Raw genomic sequence first — 19,976 nt, forward strand, 5'->3', positions numbered from 1 at the left:
ATTAGTGGGATATATTAATCCCATCACGCCTCTGCATTAATAATTGTTTTTGGAGTTGGTTGAGTTGAGATGTTAATGTCAGACAATCAATCATTGTAGAAAATTAAATAATATTCTTTTTTTTTTTTTAATTTGTGTGATAATGGGCACAAAATAAGTACTGCTTCACTAATCTTCCCTTGTAATGAACTCTCAATCTCTTGCTTATTTCTTGTTTTAGAGAATTTTGACAATGATCGAGCAGCTGGACTTCAATCTATGGACCACACAACCAATTATAACGTGTGATTAACATGCGTATTTGGTTATGCCCAAGCTACAGAAACCACCAAATCAAACATCACCACCACCACCAAGGTGGAACATCCGAACATGCTGCATGTTTTGCTTCCTTCATGGCTCTATCACCACCATTCCCTTCTCATCCAGAGCCTAATCACTGAAACAACCCAAGACCAGTTGAACAAGTGTAAACTCTGCCTGCACGAAGCGCAATTAAAAAAAAAAAATCCCAATTCAGCAATTGCTTTGTACATCAAATCCCAATCATTGTTGCTACTTTTATTCTTTTGTTTTCTTATTATTTGACTCATCAAACTACCGCTTGGAGATATTTCTGGAGAAATGGAAATGATCAACAATCTACTTTTATTTACAATTACAAGTAGTAGAACTGCTGCAGAAAACAACTAAAATCATAGCACAACATTTGCCTAAACAAATCAATCTGATTACAGAAACAAAACTGTCAACCTTTGAATCTGAAATCTCTGTTATCTAACAGTTGATGCAACAGTTTGAGCCCACCATTTAAGATTATCTTTAATGTCCATCTCATTGCTCGAAGCAGGAATTCTCCAATTCACAAGTGGATCCTCTTTCTTTCTCCTTTCCAGATCATTCCATGCCTCAGAAAGATAAGGTCTTGAAACTGTAGCCTCGTCAACACCACCATTTTCCTCCCCTTCTTTCTTTCCCAATCTTTGCAACCCTGGAATTATTGAAACCAGGCTTGAATCCTTATCTTCCTCGGAAAAAACAAAACCCAAATCCATAAACCCTTTTAGCTCTTCAAATTCCAATTCTGACAAGCTTTTGCTCAACTTCTTCTTCGCTCTTCTCCTGCTTCTCGACTTTATCGTAGGTGTCTCTTTAACATATACTCTCTGTGTCTGTATCGACATCAAATTTGCTCCCTCTTCTTCTGTGATCTCCTTGCTTGAAAGGATTGTATGGAGCTTTGGCGTGAGGAGGACTGAGTCCGGCGAGAGGGAGAGATCAGAACCAAACCTCGTTTTGGGCCACAATTCATCGCTCATAGACCTTGAAATGATGGTTGGGACTCTGTAAAGCTCCGATTTTGGTGCTTCTTCCTGATTTCGGTGATCTGGGTTAGCATCAACACCTAATGATTTTGACAAACATGACTGTTTCTTGAAGATTTCCATCTCAAACCAGCACGAATCAAAGAGCTCAATAAATTCTTTCGCTTCCATCAATGGCGTGGCGGCTATTGAACAAGCCAGAGGTCAATTGGAATCTGCAACTTGTGCGTAAGGTGTGGGTTTAGCCCTTGAGGACTTTATAAATACTCGAAACGCAATCAAAATTGCCCTTCGGATCCCAACTTATTACCCAAAAGATTCAAAATTTAATAATTGCACGTTTAATTTTGGAGCCGAGTTGCTTTTGGTCATTCTTTTTTACTTTTATTTTCCGCGTGAGTTGCTTTTCCGGGAAAGTAAAGTGATTGGAACGTGTTTAGCAAAGATATGACGTGGCTTAAACACGAAGCAAAATTAAATTATTGCAGCTTTGTGGGACAGAGAAATTATTAGCGTGGATATTAGCAGATGAAACTACCAGATTCTGATGTGGCTGATATTGCTGATGGATTGGAAGCCACCATCTCGCATCACATCTCTATCATAGTAGATGAGATTAATTTTTTATGAATTTTAATTTGTAATTAATATAAAAATTATTTAGAAAAATGAAATTTTGAATTCAAATTCTAATTAAATATAAATTAAAAAAAAGAATTTTACATTATATAAATGGGTTTTTTTTGTTATGAGCTTATTTTTTCTAAAGATTTTTTAGTGCAACTACTTTAGACATACTGTCACTAAACCAAGTGCTGCATTCCATGGATTTGAAATTAGAGGAATAAAATTAAATAAAATATTAAATTATATGATTAATTTCTCCAGTAGAGTATCAGTAGCATATGATAAATAAGTTAGATAATATCAATGTCATGTAAAAATAAAACATGGCCTGCAGACTGCACCCTCTGCCCTGTAGTGTGAAAGAGAAATTAGATAAGTTCAAAAAAATTAATAATTAATGGTTAATTATAATTACAAAATGACAAGTAGGTGGCATGTGAAATGAATTATTCAGCTTCAAAACCGAGTTGTATTGCCACGTCAACAAGAGAGAAGTGTGACTTATTTTTTATTATTTGAATTTACAAAGGGTATTATGGTAATTGAGGTTGTTTTAAGGAATATTCTGATCTTCAGGAATCAATCATTCTGGGTTCTTCATTATTTTGAGATGGTGCGTCTGCTCTGGCTAACTATGATTTCTTCAAAGATTTTTCCATTTTAGAAAAAAATGAATAAACAATTTCCACGTGTTTCTTGCCGCACGAGGGTCATTCTTCAGGAGACCTCGCCAATAGACGCTTGACAGGTGGAAGCGAAACGGCGCTTATGTGTTCTAGTTAGCTGAAATGCTGCGATTTATCACAGTCGCTACTGGAGAGTTCTCTAGTCAATAGTAAATAAAATATTGGGCGTTTTACCATAACCTCCTCAAGGTTTATACAAATTTATAAATTCACCCATACGATTTAAAAAATCCAACGATTTGATCTTTATAAATTATCATGATCCAAGAGAATCGCAAGAGTGAGAAGGATCATTTTAAGATTCTTTAATATCCTTCTTTGATATTGTTGAAATAATAATACTTAACATTTGTACTTGCTGAATATTGGAGGCACAAAGGACTTGATGAGCCTTTGCCTTTGACCCTTATTCCCCTCAGCAAGGTAAGGTTAGGCTTTGGACTTGGATTGATTTACTTGTAGGCTGTGGGCCGGATTTTCAGGGCTAGGCTTTTTTCCTTATTTGGTGTGGTTTGAACTAGGGGATTTCCTCTTATTATTGATAGATTCCCTCTCTATCCATTCTTACTCTTTTGATCTATCAGAACAGATCAGCAGACTTCTGTCAATAAATTTAAAAATAAAATAGCACGTTTATCTTCAATAGTTTCATCAGGCTATGACAGTCAAATAAGGCTAACTGTTAACTGAATCTCTCATGAATCACTCTTAGCACTTACTCCTTCGGTAGTAGATTTGGAATCTAAGAGAGTGGTGGTTGGTTGTATTTGGGTCTCCATGGATTTTATAATGGATCTAATCTTTAAGAAAAAAAAAAGAAATAAATAAATATAATGTTGCAAAGCAAAGAAGTATATTTCAGACTTGGGCTTACACCCAAATAAGCATTTGGGCTAGATTCTCAACTTCCCTCTTAGACTTTATCCGGCCAATATAACACAACTAAGAGTTAAACGTTAACTCACTTTCGTTGATGAACAGTGTCAAAACTCCATCTCTATCTCTATTTATACAGAAGATGAGAACAGAAATCTAGTATTCTGCATGATTATTGGCATATTCTGAGCACATTCAATATGTTAGTTACATACGTAGCCAAAAGTAAGTGGTCCTTTAGCAATTTCCTTCTCAACACTTGGCCATGGCCCCTTACTTTGTAGCCTGTACTGGGTTTCTTTCCAACTAGCTACCTAACATGTATATGTACGGGATAACTTGAGAGTGTAATTGGTTAATATTATTCGTAGAAAGATAATATTTTACTGTATTTCACAATAGAGATTACAACCTATTTATACATAAGAGACGATATCTAAACAGAAAAATCAAGCCTATGATTATACAATTTCTAAGATTAAGTAACTAATCCATCTATCAATATTTACTTCCTATATTAACATATTTACTTCCTATAACCTATAACACTCCTCCTCAAATTGGATCATAAATATTTATCATGCCCAACTTGTTAGAAAAATATTCTATTTGAGACCCATTTAAAGTTTTGGTGAATAGATCACCCAATTGCTCTCCTGTCTTCACATAACTAGTGGAGATTAAATTTTCTTGAATTTTCTCTAGGCTGAAATGACAGTCAATTTCAATATACTTAGTCCGTTCATGGTATACTGGATTGAAAGCAATGTGAAGAGCAGCCTGATTATCACACCAAAGTTTCGCGGGTGATGCAACATCTATACCAACTTCCTTCAGTAGATGATTTATTCACAAAATCTCACAAGTCGATTGAGCCATGACCCTATATTCTGACTCGTTACTGGATCTGGATATCACATTTTACTTCTTACTTTTTCAAGATACTAGATTTCCTCCAACAAATACACAGTAGCCTATAGCCGACCTTTTATCACTATTGGATCCTACCCAGTCAGCATCAGAAAAACACTCAAGTGCAGTATGCCCATGATTTCTGTAAAGTCTACCGAGTCCAGAAGTCCCTTTTAGATAGCATGGAATTTGTTCTAGAGCGGCCCAATGTTTCACCGTAGGTACAGACATGAATTAGCTTACAACACTTCTGCAAAAGCAATATTTGGCCGAGTCATCACCATAAGTGTAACGACCCGAAATCGGACTGCTACCGGCGCTAGGACCCAAATCGACTTAAGGTCGCCGGGACCCGTAGCAAGCCTAACATACAACCTGTCATACCTGATAAATCCCATACATGATCATACATTTACATAAAAATTTTAAACTTTCCATTCACCAAGCTTGACCTGTGCATGCACCATAACATTAAACATACAAACCCCATACTAGAGCCCTCATCAAATACTCTAGTTGGGTCAACATATCATACATCAAGCTTGGTTTAACATTTCTTAACATTTAAAACATTACATAATGATCATGAACAAAAGGGATTAACTGTAACGACCCGAAAATCGGACCGCTACCGGCGCTAGGATCCGGGTCGACTTAAGGCCGCCGGGACCCGTAGCAAGCCTAACATGCATCCTGTGAACCTGCTTAATCCCATACATGATCAACAACATACATAAAAATTAAAACTTTTCTTTCCATATACATCAACCACACTCAACCTGTGCATGCACTGTATATAACACAAATCATAAACATTGATCCCTCTGTGGGATCTCATCAGTGCCCCCAAATGGGTGACATAACATATGTTGAGTTGGTTTACATAAACATCATAAAATCTCTAAGATCATGTAATAAAAGGGATAACAACCATTTATGGTCAAGCACACCTCTAACATCCATAAACATCATTACATAACTATACTGTACTTTTTACATTACATCGTACTATGATTTGTCATGTCCACATTCTATCTATTACATACACAAGCTTTACTCTAACCGACCTCCTCTTCTATCCTGTACCTGCAAGCCTGGGGTAAAAGGAAGAGGGGTGAGCTAAAAGCCTAGTGAGTTGAACTATAAAACATAATAACACTATGCTCCAATGAGATGCATCATAACACAGACAATTCACATAAGGGTTGGGTGAACTTGTCACCAATTAGTCCAAGCTAACTCTGTGCCAGGCCGTAGCATGGGTCCTGGTCTTCCTGTCATACATACATTACTTACCATTATCCTAGGGCCTCCTCTGGGCTCCTGGTCTTCGAGTCCCATTACCGTGCCAGGCCGTAGAATGGGGTCCTGGTCTTTCCTTACTCTGTGCCAGGCCGTAGAATGGGGTCCTGGTCTTCCTGTCATGGACTAATTGGGTCATCCAACATTCACCCACATCAACAACAATCGATGCAATGCGGCATATTCGTGAAACTAATGCAATCATCCTATTGCATAATCATGATGCATGAAACATGATAAAACATTTAATTTAAAAGATTAAGTTTAGTTCCACTCACCTCTGGCTGACTCTGACAATACCGAAGCAGCTGAACTCACTGCTGGGGTCCTCGGTTCCTCGGGTCCGAACCTACACAGGTGGACTCAAATGAGGGACCAAACACACCTGAACATAACTATAAACTACTCCCCAAAAACCCCCTAAAACATCATGAAACAACCATACAAAATCATGCAAAGGAGGCCTGGACAGGGCATTTTCGGCGGCAGGTTCGGCGGCCGAAAGTCCCTCCAGAGCCGAAAGTCAGGCAGGTTCGGCGGCACCTTCAGCGGCCGAAACTCCCAGACAGAGACGAAACTCATGCATGTTCGGCAGCACTTTCGGCGGCCGAAACTGCCAAACAGAGACGAAAGTCTCCCTTTCGGGGGCAAGCTTCGGCAGCCGAAAGGCTGCCTCCCTAGCCATGTTCGGCGGCCGAAAATCCTTCGGCTGCCGAACCTGGTTTCTGCCAAAGGGCAGAAACTTGGCTCCCTTTGCACATTTCGCCTCCAAACTTATCAAACATGCATCAAACCTATTCTACAACACACAAACACAAGCATACATGTTCCTAGGGGCCTCAAACCAACATAAACCCCATCTACAATACATCAAGAAACTCACATTGTTCATGAACATACATTTATACCCATAAACATAACCATAACCTAAACATGCATTCTACCCCATAGATCTACTTAAAACTTACTTTAAACATGCAATGAGCTTAAGATCGGCTCTTACCTCTTGAAGACCGAGAGAGAGACGACCTAAACTCGAAGTTGGGAGAGCTTGAGTTCTTGAACCTCCAAGCTCCAAAACTTTGCTCAAATGCTCAAATCTTCAAAATAAAGTTAAAACAAATGAAAATCTTGAAAGATCTAGAGGAAAGACGCCAAAGATGGGTGAGGGGCGGCGGAGACTCACCTTGGCCGAAAATGGGGAAAAAGCTCGCCCGTTTTCGGCTAAGGGACCCTTTTATAGTGGCTGGCCAGACCACGTTCGGGGGCCGAATGTGCCTCCGCATGCATGCCATGTTCGGCGGCCGAACTTGAGATTCGGCGGCCGAACCTGGACTTCCCTCACTTATGCTTTCGGGGGCCTAAAGCACACCCGCAACGCATGCATGTTCGGCGGCCGAACTTGAGGTTCGGCGGCCGAACCTGAGTTTTCCTCCAAAGCTATTTTCATGCAAAAACTCATTTTCTTTCATGCTTAAAACATAAAATACATTAAAACATTTCATAAAAACATGGTTTTACCCTACTAGAGGCTTCCGACATCCGAGATTCCACCGGACGGTAGGAATTCCGATACCGGAGTCTAGCCGGGTATTACATTCTCCCCCCCTTAAGAACATTCGTCCCCGAATGTTCCTTAACTAGCACATGCATAGAGTCATTACAACATACACATAAAACACATAGAGACTAACCTTAAAAGAGATGAGGATATTGCCGGAGCATAGACTCCCGTGTCTCCCAAGTGCATTCTTCCATAATGTGGTGGTTCCAAAGGACTTTCACCATCGGGATTTCCTTGTTTCTCAACTTCCTGATTTGAGTGTCCAGAATCTGTACCGGCTGCTCAACATAGGTGAGATCCTCTTGGATCTCCACATCAGGCTCACTAAGAACCTTGCCCGGATCTGACACGAACTTTCTCAACATAGAAACATGGAAAACCGGATGGATTCTCTCCATTGAAGCAGGTAAATCCAGCTTGTACGATACATTCCCAATCCTTTGTAGGACTTCAAAGGGTCCGATGTACCGCGGAGCCAGCTTACCCTTCTTCCCGAACCAAACCACTCCTTTCATTGGAGACACCTTGAGCAATACCAGATCCCCCTCCTGGAACTCTACTTGCCTTCTGCGGATGTCTGCATAACTCTTCTGTCTGCTTGCAGCAGTCTTGATTCTTTCTCTAATTAAGGGTACCACCCTGCTGGTGATCTCTACTAGCTCAGGCCCTGCCAAGGCCTTTTCTCCAACTTCCTCCCAGCAAACAGGTGACCTGCACTTCCTTCCATATAAAGCTTCATATGGAGCCATCCCGATGCTAGCATGATGGCTGTTATTGTAGGCAAACTCCACCAAAGGTAGATGCTGCCTCCAAGAACCGCCAAAGTCCAGCACACACATTCTTAACATATCTTCTATGGTCTGGATGGTCCTCTCTGACTGTCTGTCTGTCTGTGGATGGAAGGCAGTGCTAAAATCCAACCTGGTACCCATGGCATCCTGCAGACTCCGCCAAAACCTGGAGGTGAACTGGGGTCCTCTATCTGACACTATAGAAACAGGAACCCCATGCAGTCTGACTATCTCTTTAACATGCACCTGCGCCAATTTGTCCACAGAATAGCCACTCCTGATAGGGATGAAGTGAGCAGATTTGGTGAGTCTGTCCACAATCACCCATATGGAGTCCAATCTGTTGGACGTCGCCGGTAACCCCACTACGAAGTCCATAGCTATATTCTCCCATTTCCACTCTGGAATAGGTAGCGGGTTAGGCATTCCAGCCGGCTTCTGATGTTCCAGCTTCACCCTCTGACACACTTCGCAGGCTGACACAAACTGTGCCACTTCTCTCTTCATAGCTGGCCACCAATAAACCTTTTTCAGATCCTGATACATCTTGGTGGCCCCGGGGTGAATGCTGTATCTTGCATTATGAGCCTCTCTCATAATGTCTCCTTTTAGCCCTATGTCATCTGGTACACACAATCGACTCCCATAGCGAAGGATCCCCTTATTGTCGAATCTGAACTCACTGTCCTTGCCTGACTGAACAGTCCTGGCAATCTTCACTAACTCTGGGTCCTCATGCTGTTTCTGAGCCACCTGCTCCAGAAACACGGGTGTCACTTTCATCTGAGCAACCAAGGCACCTGTACCAGACAACTCCAACTGTAGACCTTCATCAATGAGCTTGTAAAACTCCTTCACCACTGGTCTCCTCTCTGCCGTGATGTGGGATAGACTGCCTAGTGACTTCCGGCTTAGGGCGTCTGCCACGACATTCGCCTTACCCGGATGATACTGAATCTTGCAATCATAGTCACTCAGCAGCTCCACCCATCTCCTCTGTCTCAAGTTCAAATCTCTTTGACTCAGAATGTACTGCAGGCTCTTATGATCTGTAAAGATCTCACATTTTACCCCATAGAGGTAGTGCCTCCACATCTTGAGTGCAAAGATTACTGCTGCCATCTCAAGGTCATGTGTGGGGTAATTCAACTCATGCTTCTTTAGCTGTCTCGAAGCATAAGCAATCACCCTCTCACTTTGCATCAGTACACAACCCAGTCCTTCACGGGACGCATCACAAAAGACTGTAAAGTCCTCATCACTAGATGGCAGAGCTAAAACTGGCGCTGAAGTCAACCTCTTCTTAAGCTCTTCAAAACTCTCTTCGCACTGGTCGGTCCACAGAAATTTCTGATTCTTCCTGGTTAGTCTGGTCAGAGGAGTTGCTATTTTCGAGAAGTCCTGAACGAACCTCCTGTAGTAACCTGCCAAACCCAAGAAACTCCTGATCTCCATCACTGAAGTGGGTCTAGGCCAGTTAGCCACAGTTTCTTTCTTCTTGGGGTCCACCTCTATCCCATTCTCTGACACTACATGCCCCAAGAACGAAATGCTCCTCAGCCAGAACTCACACTTGGAGAACTTGGCATACAAGCCATGTTCCCTCAAGGTCTGTAGAACCAACCTCAGATGATGGGCATGCTCCTCTGCATTCCTGGAATACACTAGGATATCATCTATGAAGACAATAACGAAGTGATCCAGGTACTGGCTAAACACTCTATTCATGAGATCCATGAATGCTGCAGGGGCGTTGGTTAGCCCGAACGGCATCACAAGGAACTCAAAATGCCCATATCTGGTCCTGAAAGCCGTCTTTGGCACATCCTCATGTCTGATCCTTAGTGTAATACCCGGCTCGAGTCCGGCATCGGTATTCCTGTCGTCCGGTGGAATCTTGGGTGTCGGAACCCTCGAGAAGGGTAACATATGTTTTCCAAGGTATTTTTCACTTGTTTTCATGTTTTGAAGTGTTAAAAGACTTGAGTTTTGAAAGAAAAGCAACAAGGGAGAAATGCAAAGGTTCGGCCGCCGAAGGTCACTTTCGGCCGCCGAACATTGCATGGTTGCGGCTTCACGTTCGGCTGCCGAAGGTGGTCTGGCCAGCCACCTATAAAAGGGCCAAGGGTCGGTGGAAGGAGGTTATTTCTCCTCCACTTGCAGCCAGAGGTGAGTTTCAGCCTCTCCCACGTTGACTTTCATGTTTTCCATGATTTTCATCAAATCTTTCAAGAGTTTTAAGAGTTTTGGTGACTTATGAAGGTTTTGAGCAAAAGAACCAAGTTTTGAAGCTTGGAGCTTTGGAAGAGCTTTTCTTCATATCTCCACGTTAGGATCCTTCATCCTCAAGTTCTTTAAGAGGTAAGTGAAGATCCTGAGCTTCTTTGATGATTTTGAAAGGTTTTATGAAGTTTGTATGGGTAGTATGCATGTTTAGGTTTAGGTGAGGTTTGTGGTGATTTGTGGTGTTCTAGCATGTTTAAGTGTTATGTGCTATGTTTGTTTGGGGTTTTAGGGTAGTTTTAGACCCCTTTGTGCATATATATGTGTATATGCTAGTTGGAAGTAGTTGATATGCATGTTTGTAGGTTTTTGGGCAAAGTTTGCATGAAACAGAGCAGGGTTCTGCCCTTCGGGCAAAACCAGGTTCGGCCGCCGAAGGAAGGTTCGGCCGCCGAACCCCTTGTGGAGGCAGTTCGGCTGCCAAAGGTTGCCCCCGAAAGCTAGGCTTTCGGTTTAGAAAGAGGCTTTCGGTTTAGAAAGGGACTTTCGGCCGCCGAAAGAGGGAGTTAGGCCGCCGAAAGTGTGTGAGTTTCGTCTCTGGACGAGACCTTCGGCCGCCGAAGGTGCCGCCGAACATGCATGAGTTTCGTCTCTGGAGTAGGGTTTCGGCCGCCGAACCTGCCGCCGAAAGTGCCCTGTCCAGCTTTCTTTTGCATGTTTTATGTGATGGTTTGAGGATTGTTTAGAGGGGTTTTGGGGAGTTTCTTAGAGATGTTCTTGCGTGAGTTTGGTCCCTCATTTGAGTCCACCTGTGTAGGTACGGACCAGAGGAATCAGGGAAATCAGCAGTGAGTCCAGTGTCAGAACCTGCAGAGTCAGTTCAGAGATAACGAAAGGTGAGTGGAACTTAACTTAATGTTTTAATATGAAAACTGCATATTTTATCATGCTTCATGCATCATGACTATGCTATAGGGTGAGTGCATTAGTGTACACAAAGATGATGCATTGCATTTATCCTTGTACTTGGCACTGCTCCTTGTACATTGTTTCTATGAGACGGCACGGACTTCGTGAGGATTCATTAGCCCTCAGAGGAAAGACCTGGAACAGCCCTACGGGGACCAGGCACACAAAGACCTGGAACAGCCCTACGGGGACCAGGCAAATGGTACTCCGGTACCCCAGATGAGATAGAGGGAGTTTTGATCCGTCCGGCCGAGGTGATGTGATATGTGTTGCATTCCATGAGAGCATGTTTTATCACCTGTGATTTTCTTACTATTCTACTCACTGGGCTATAGTAGCTCATCCCTTTCCCCTAACTCCAGTTGTGCAGGTTCAGAGGTCAGAGAGAACTCAGCAGAGTACAGGAAGAGTACAGAGTGGTGTAATAGCTAGTGTGGACATGTAAATGTAAAGAGATAAGGTTTATGTATAGTGTATAGAATGGTGCTTGACTATAAGCGTTGTAATCCCTTGTTCTTTTCACATGATCAGTTTGTGTTTACATATATTGTTGTATGTTTATGAGCAAAATCAGGCTTAACATTATGAGTGTGATCCGCCTAGAGCCATGAGGAGCTCTAGTAGGGATGAGTAGAGAACAGAGAGAGTGCATGCACAGGTTAAGCCTTGGAATGAAGAAAACTTTTATGTTTTTACAGCAATTGTATGATCATGTATGGGATTTCACAGGTATACAGACAGGATAGCAGGCTTACTACGGGTCCCGGCGACCTTAAGTCGATCTGGATCCTAGTGCCGGTGGCAGTTCGGTTTCCGGGCTGTTATAGATTGGTATCAGAGCCCTAGGTTCATATGGTCGGACCTCTAGAGAGAGAGTTGGGCTCATAGAGAGGTTTAGCAGGTCAAGCATCGTAGGAAAACATGTCCACGAGGATAGGATGTTATACTGATGTGCAATGCCATGATTTCTGCATGTGCATGTTTTGATGTGTTGCTTATGTATTATGTGATTTGTTGTTTCCCAGAGAGTGAAGATGCGAGGAACTCGTCGATCCGCGAGATTGACTGGAGTCCCACCTGTAAGTGAGGGTACAGCTGCTCGTCCACCTGCCTTGCCAAGAGCAAGATCTCACAGGTCAAGCAGGGAAGGAACGTCACGAGACCCTAGAAGGTCTTCTGACGAGAGCAGGAGAGGAGTAAGCAGAGGGGGAAGGGCAGTAGAAGAAAGAGGTGTGATGGAAGAGGATCAGAGTAGAGATGTAAGCATGGGTGTAGGAAGGTCAGAAGAAGGTATGGGAGAGTCCCAGGGAGGCATGCAGGCCTCGGGGTTTGGCTATCCACCCTTTCCACAGGGCCCAGAGTATCCGATGGGAGGCACGTCGGATTACTCCAGTTTTGCCCCATATCCACCCTACATGCCATATATGCCCTATCCTTCCTTCTATCCACCATATCACATGTATCCACCCCCACCTGTTCATCCAAGTCCAGTACAGCCTGAAGTGAGAGAACCAGTTCCTCCACCACCACCTCCTGAACCAGTAGCCCCTGTTGTGGAAGCACAGCAACCCAGTTCTTCAGGGGGAAGTAAGGTGAAGATGACCGAGTACTTAAAGTTGGATGCTCCTAAATTCCATACAGGAGATGATCCCTTTGAGTATCTCAGTGCAGTCAGAATGATAACAAGTGAGTTGGGAGCTGATGATGGTAGAGCCATTGAGATGGCAGGGTTCACGTTAAAGTGCAAGAAAGCTAGAGAATGGTTCAAGAACTATGTGGACCCGAAACTTGAGAGTATGACATGGGAAGAGTTCACCAACGAATTTGCTGGATGGGCTTTTCCTGACAGTTCTAGGGAACTAAAGGTTGTGGAGTTTGAGCAGTTGAGACAGACGGAGGAGATGAGCGTTGATGCATATACAGATAAGTTCCTGGAATTGTTGCCATATGTCGGTCAGGCATATGATACAGATCAGAAGAAGGCAAAGAGATATGCCACAAGGCTTCATCCCAGGTATTTCTCTTTGATTCTTCATGCGGAGAAGGAAAGTTTCCACTCTATTGTGGATGCTGCTAGAAAGATGGAGGCCAGCGCCATAAGTCAAGGTGTAGTCAAGGCACAGTCTTCTGGTGTTAAACCCGGTTCCTCCTCACAGAGTACAGCAAGTGCAAGTAAGAAGAGATGGGAGAAATTCAGAGGAAAGAGAGGCAAGTTCTGGAACAGGCTTAAGTCGGGTCTGGGAATGAGTAGCGGCTCCAGTTCTGGCACAGATTTTCCAGTGTGCAAGAGGTGTGGCAAACAGCATAGAGGAGCTTGTCAGTTGGGATCCACCGCCTGCTATAGATGTGGGCAGGAGGGACATTATGCACGAGAATGTCCTCAGGCGACTTTAGTTGCACCATCCCAGCAGATGAGTACGGGCAGTGTAGTACAGCCAGTAGCTTCAGCCATACCACCAAGCAGTGGCAGAGGAAGAGGAAGAGGGGCAGCCTCTTCATCAGGGATGGGTTCCCGAGGTGCAGGTCCGTCAGCCCCAGCACGGATTTTCACCCTGACTCAGCAGGAGGCAGACACGTCGAACACGGTGGTGTCAGGTAATCTCATCATTGGGTGTTCAGAGGTGTATGCTTTAATGGACCCCGGTGCTTCTCACTCTTTCATTTCTTCCAGAGCTGCAGAGAGGTTGGGTCTGATGGTGTCTGAGTTAGAGTGTCCTCTATGGGTCAGTGGACCCAAATGTGATCCATCTTGGGCAGAGTCAGTCTGTCGGTTCAGTCCAGTGTGCATAGAGAGTAGATACCTTCCAGCTGACCTGGTGGTTCTAGAGTTGACAGATTTTGATGTCATTCTAGGGATGGACTGGTTATCTACGTATGATGCGACCCTGAACTGTAGAGACAAGGTAGTCAGTGTCAGAGACCAGGATGGGTCAGAGTGTGTCTTTAGAGGAGACAGGAGAGGGACACCTAGGGGTTTGATATCAGCCCTCCAGGCTCGTAGGATGTTAAGGAAGGGGTGTCAGGGGTTCCTAGCTTATATGAGAGAGCTAGACAGTCAGGTTAGGGAACCATCCTCAGTACCCGTTGTTCAAGACTTCCCAGATGTGTTTCCTGAAGAGCTTCCAGGCCTACCACCGGATAGGGAAATAGAGTTCGAGATTGAGTTGATGCCCAGTGCCAGACCGATCTCTATTCCTCCCTACAGGATGGCACCAGCAGAGTTGCGGGAGTTGAAAGAGCAGTTACAGGATTTGGTAGCTAAGGGTTTCATCCGCCCGAGTACCTCACCCTGGGGTGCTCCAGTATTATTTGTCAGAAAGAAGGATGGACCTCTTAGACTTTGTGTCGACTACAGACAGTTGAACAAAGTCACTATCAAAAATAAGTATCCGTTACCCAGGATTGATGATCTATTCGACCAGCTGGCAGGAGCAGGTTGTTTTTCTAAAATAGATCTGAGATCCGGATACCATCAGTTGAAGATCAGGGAAGGAGATGTATCCAAGACTGCTTTCAGAACCAGATATGGGCATTATGAGTTCCTTGTGATGCCGTTCGGGTTGACTAACGCCCCTGCAGCATTCATGGATCTCATGAACAGGGTTTTCAGGGAGTACTTGGATCGTTTTGTGATTGTCTTTATTGATGATATCTTAGTGTACTCCAGGAATGCAGAGGACCATGTCCAGCATCTGCGGATAGTACTGCAAACCTTGAGAGAGCATGGCTTGTATGCCAAGTTCTCCAAGTGCGAGTTCTGGCTAAGAAGCATTTCCTTTTTGGGACATGTTGTATCAGAGGAAGGTATAGCAGTAGATCCCAAAAAGGTAGAGGCAGTAGCCAACTGGCCTACACCCACTACAGTGACCGAAATCAAGAGTTTTCTGGGTTTGGCAGGCTACTATCGGAGGTTTGTTCAGGACTTCTCGAAGATAGCTGCTCCTATGACCAGACTGACCAGAAAGAATCAGAAGTTTGTGTGGTCAGAGGAATGTGAAGAGAGTTTTGCAGAGTTGAAGAGACGATTGACTTCAGCACCGGTGTTAGCTCTGCCGATCAGTGATGAAGATTTCACAGTGTTCTGTGATGCATCCCGAGTGGGATTAGGTTGTGTGTTGATGCAGAATGACCGAGTGATAGCTTATGCTTCTAGACAGCTGAAGAAGCACGAGCTGAATTACCCGACACACGATCTGGAGATGGCAGCTGTTATCTTTGCACTTAAGATGTGGAGGCACTACCTCTATGGGGTAAAATGTGAGATCTATACGGATCATAAGAGCCTGCAGCACATCTTAAGTCAGAGAGAGTTAAACTTGAGGCAGAGACGGTGGGTAGAATTGCTCAGTGATTATGATTGTAAGATCCAGTATCATCCGGGCAAGGCTAATGTTGTAGCTGACGCCTTAAGCCGAAAGTCACTTGGCAGTTTATCCCACATTGCAGTAGAGAGAAGACCGGTGGTGAAGGATTTCTACAAGCTCGTGGAAGAAGGGTTACAGTTGCAGTTATCTGGTACAGGTGCTTTGATCGCACAGATGAGAGTGACACCAGTGTTTCTAGAGCAAGTGGCTCTGAAACAGCACGAAGACCCCGAGTTAGTGAAGATTGCCAGGACTGTTCAGTCTGGCAACAGTTCAGAGTTCAGATTTGACGGTGAGGGGATTCTTCGGCACGGTAAGAGATTATGTGTACCAAATGATAGCAGTTTGAAGGCAGACATTATGAGGGAAGCTCATAATGCGAGGTATAGCGTTCACCCTGGAGCCACCAAGATGTATCAAGATCTGAGAAGGGTGTATTGGTGGCCAGCAATGAAGAGAGAAGTGGCACAGTTCGTGTCAGCCTGCGAGACATGTCAAAGGGTGAAGCTAGAGCACCAGAAGCCGGCTGGAATGCTTAACCCACTGCCGATTCCAGAATGGAAATGGGAGAACATAGCTATGGATTTTGTAGTGGGGTTACCGGCGACGTCTAATAGACTAGACTCCATATGGGTGATTGTGGATAGACTCACTAAATCTGCTCACTTCATTCCAGTCAGGAGTAACTACTCTGTGGACAAGTTGGCGCAGGTGTATGTCGACGAGATAGTAAGGTTGCATGGAGTTCCAGTGTCGATAGTATCAGATTGAGGACCTCAGTTCACCTCCAGGTTTTGGCGGAGTCTGCAAACGGAAATGGGCACAAGGTTGGATTTCAGCACTGCTTTCCATCCACAGATAGATGGTCAGTCAGAGAGAACCATCCAGACCATTGAAGATATGCTGAGAATGTGTGTGGTAGACTTTGGCGGTTCTTGGAGGCAGCATCTACCTCTGGTGGAGTTTGCCTACAACAACAGCCATCATGCTAGCATAGGGATGGCTCCGTATGAAGTTCTGTATGGGAGGAAGTGCCGATCACCTGTTTGCTGGGAAGAGATAGGAGAGAAAACTCTTGCAGGGCCAGAGTTAGTTGAGATAACCAGCAAGTTAGTGCCTATCATCAGAGAGAGGATCAGAACAGCTGTAAGCAGACAGAAAAGTTATGCAGACATCCGTAGGAAGCAGCTAGAGTTCCAGGAGGGGGATATGGTATTGCTCAAGGTGTCTCCGATGAAGGGAGTGGTTCGGTTTGGAAAGAAGGGTAAACTGGCCCCACGGTACATTGGTCCCTTTGAGATCTTGCAGAAGATCGGGCCTGTATCGTATAAGCTAGATTTACCGGCTTCGATGGAAAGAATTCACCCGGTATTCCATGTTTCTATGTTGAGAAAGTTTGTGTCAGATCCAGAGAAGGTTCTTAGTGAACCTGAGGTGGAAATCTTAAGTGATCTCACCTATGTAGAGCAGCCAGTGCGGATCCTTGACACCCAAATCAGAAAGCTGAGAAACAAGGAGATACCAATGGTGAAAGTTCTGTGGAACCACCACAACCTAGAAGAGTGCACTTGGGAGACTCAGGAGTCCATGCTCCAGCAATACCCATATCTGTTTTAAGGTTAGTTTTTCCCCTTTTCTATGTGTTTATGTTGTGTTAGGGACATTCGGGGACGAATGTTCTTAAGGGGGGGAGAATGTAATACCCGGCTCGAGTCCGGCATCGGTATTCATGTCGTCCGGTGGAATCTTGGGTGTCGGAACCCTCGAGAAGGGTAACATATGTTTTCCAAGGTATTTTTCACTTGTTTTCATGTTTTGAAGTGTTAAAAGACTTGAGTTTTGAAAGAAAAGCAACAAGGGAGAAATGCAAAGGTTCGGCCGCCGAAGGTCACTTTCGGCCGCCGAACATTGCATGGTTGCGGCTTCACGTTCGGCTGCCGAAGGTGGTCTGGCCAGCCACCTATAAAAGGGCCAAGGGTCGGTGGAAGGAGGTTATTTCTCCTCCACTTGCAGCCAGAGGTGAGTTTCAGCCTCTCCCACGTTGACTTTCATGTTTTCCATGATTTTCATCAAATCTTTCAAGAGTTTTAAGAGTTTTGGTGACTTATGAAGGTTTTGAGCAAAAGAACCAAGTTTTGAAGCTTGGAGCTTTGGAAGAGCTTTTCTTCATATCTCCACGTTAGGATCCTTCATCCTCAAGTTCTTTAAGAGGTAAGTGAAGATCCTGAGCTTCTTTGATGATTTTGAAAGGTTTTATGAAGTTTGTATGGGTAGTATGCATGTTTAGGTTTAGGTGAGGTTTGTGGTGATTTGTGGTGTTCTAGCATGTTTAAGTGTTATGTGCTATGTTTGTTTGGGGTTTTAGGGTAGTTTTAGACCCCTTTGTGCATATATATGTGTATATGCTAGTTGGAAGTAGTTGATATGCATGTTTGTAGGTTTTTGGGCAAAGTTTGCATGAAACAGAGCAGGGTTCTGCCCTTCGGGCAAAACCAGGTTCGGCCGCCGAAGGAAGGTTCGGCCGCCGAACCCCTTGTGGAGGCAGTTCGGCTGCCAAAGGTTGCCCCCGAAAGCTAGGCTTTCGGTTTAGAAAGAGGCTTTCGGTTTAGAAAGGGACTTTCGGCCGCCGAAAGAGGGAGTTAGGCCGCCGAAAGTGTGTGAGTTTCGTCTCTGGACGAGACCTTCGGCCGCCGAAGGTGCCGCCGAACATGCATGAGTTTCGTCTCTGGAGTAGGGTTTCGGCCGCCGAACCTGCCGCCGAAAGTGCCCTGTCCAGCTTTCTTTTGCATGTTTTATGTGATGGTTTGAGGATTGTTTAGAGGGGTTTTGGGGAGTTTCTTAGAGATGTTCTTGCGTGAGTTTGGTCCCTCATTTGAGTCCACCTGTGTAGGTACGGACCAGAGGAATCAGGGAAATCAGCAGTGAGTCCAGTGTCAGAACCTGCAGAGTCAGTTCAGAGATAACGAAAGGTGAGTGGAACTTAACTTAATGTTTTAATATGAAAATTGCATATTTTATCATGCTTCATGCATCATGACTATGCTATAGGGTGAGTGCATTAGTGTACACAAAGATGATGCATTGCATTTATCCTTGTACTTGGCACTGCTCCTTGTACATTGTTTCTATGAGACGGCACGGACTTCGTGAGGATTCATTAGCCCTCAGAGGAAAGACCTGGAACAGCCCTACGGGGACCAGGCACACAAAGACCTGGAACAGCCCTACGGGGACCAGGCAAATGGTACTCCGGTACCCCAGATGAGATAGAGGGAGTTTTGATCCGTCCGGCCGAGGTGATGTGATATGTGTTGCATTCCATGAGAGCATGTTTTATCACCTGTGATTTTCTTACTATTCTACTCACTGGGCTATAGTAGCTCATCCCTTTCCCCTAACTCCAGTTGTGCAGGTTCAGAGGTCAGAGAGAACTCAGCAGAGTACAGGAAGAGTACAGAGTGGTGTAATAGCTAGTGTGGACATGTAAATGTAAAGAGATAAGGTTTATGTATAGTGTATAGAATGGTGCTTGACTATAAGCGTTGTAATCCCTTGTTCTTTTCACATGATCAGTTTGTGTTTACATATATTGTTGTATGTTTATGAGCAAAATCAGGCTTAACATTATGAGTGTGATCCGCCTAGAGCCATGAGGAGCTCTAGTAGGGATGAGTAGAGAACAGAGAGAGTGCATGCACAGGTTAAGCCTTGGAATGAAGAAAACTTTTATGTTTTTACAGCAATTGTATGATCATGTATGGAATTTCACAGGTATACAGACAGGATAGCAGGCTTACTACGGGTCCCGGCGACCTTAAGTCGATCTGGATCCTAGTGCCGGTGGCAGTTCGGTTTCCGGGCTGTTACACTTAGCTGGTGATACCTAGATCTCAGATCTATTTTGGAGAAACAACCCGCTCCCGCTAGCTGGTCGAATAGATCGTCGATCCTTGGCAAAGGGTACTTGTTCTTGGTAGTGACTTTGTTCAACTGCCTGTAGTCGATACAAAGTCTAAGGGATCCATCCTTCTTTCTCACGAACAAAACTGGAGCACCCCAGGGTGAGGTACTCGGTCGGATGAAGTCCTTGTCTACCAGCTCCTGCAACTGCTCCTTCAATTCTTTCAATTCTGCTGGCGCCATCCTGTAGGGAGGGATAGAGATCGGTCGGGTTCCAGGCATTAGTTCTATCTCGAACTCTATCTCCCTAGCAGGTGGTAAACCTGGCAGCTCGTCTGGGAACACATCTAAGAACTCTCTAACCACTGGCACTGAGGCGGGCTCTCTGACCTGACTGCTAAGCTCTCTCACATGAGCCAAATACCCCTGACATCCCC

General features: G+C 44.4%; 1 protein-coding gene across 1 annotated transcript; it reads right to left on the bottom strand.

Annotated features, from left to right (window-relative positions):
- Positions 1-631: 631 nt before the first annotated feature.
- On the bottom strand, positions 632-1,578 carry LOC110604488. The gene has a single exon (XM_021742668.2). It carries the CDS (start codon positions 1,494-1,496, stop codon positions 774-776), a length of 723 nt encoding a protein of 240 aa, XP_021598360.1. The 5' UTR covers positions 1,497-1,578; the 3' UTR covers positions 632-773.
- Positions 1,579-19,976: the final 18,398 nt, after the last annotated feature.

Source organism: Manihot esculenta, chromosome 17 (genome assembly GCF_001659605.2).
Source record: "Manihot esculenta cultivar AM560-2 chromosome 17, M.esculenta_v8, whole genome shotgun sequence".
NCBI classification, from domain to species: Eukaryota; Viridiplantae; Streptophyta; class Magnoliopsida; order Malpighiales; family Euphorbiaceae; genus Manihot; species Manihot esculenta.

Coding starts and splice junctions, on each gene's coding strand:
- LOC110604488 (XM_021742668.2), bottom strand. CDS start 1,496: ATGGAAGCGAAAGAATTTATTGAGCTCTTTGATTCGTGCTGGTTTGAG.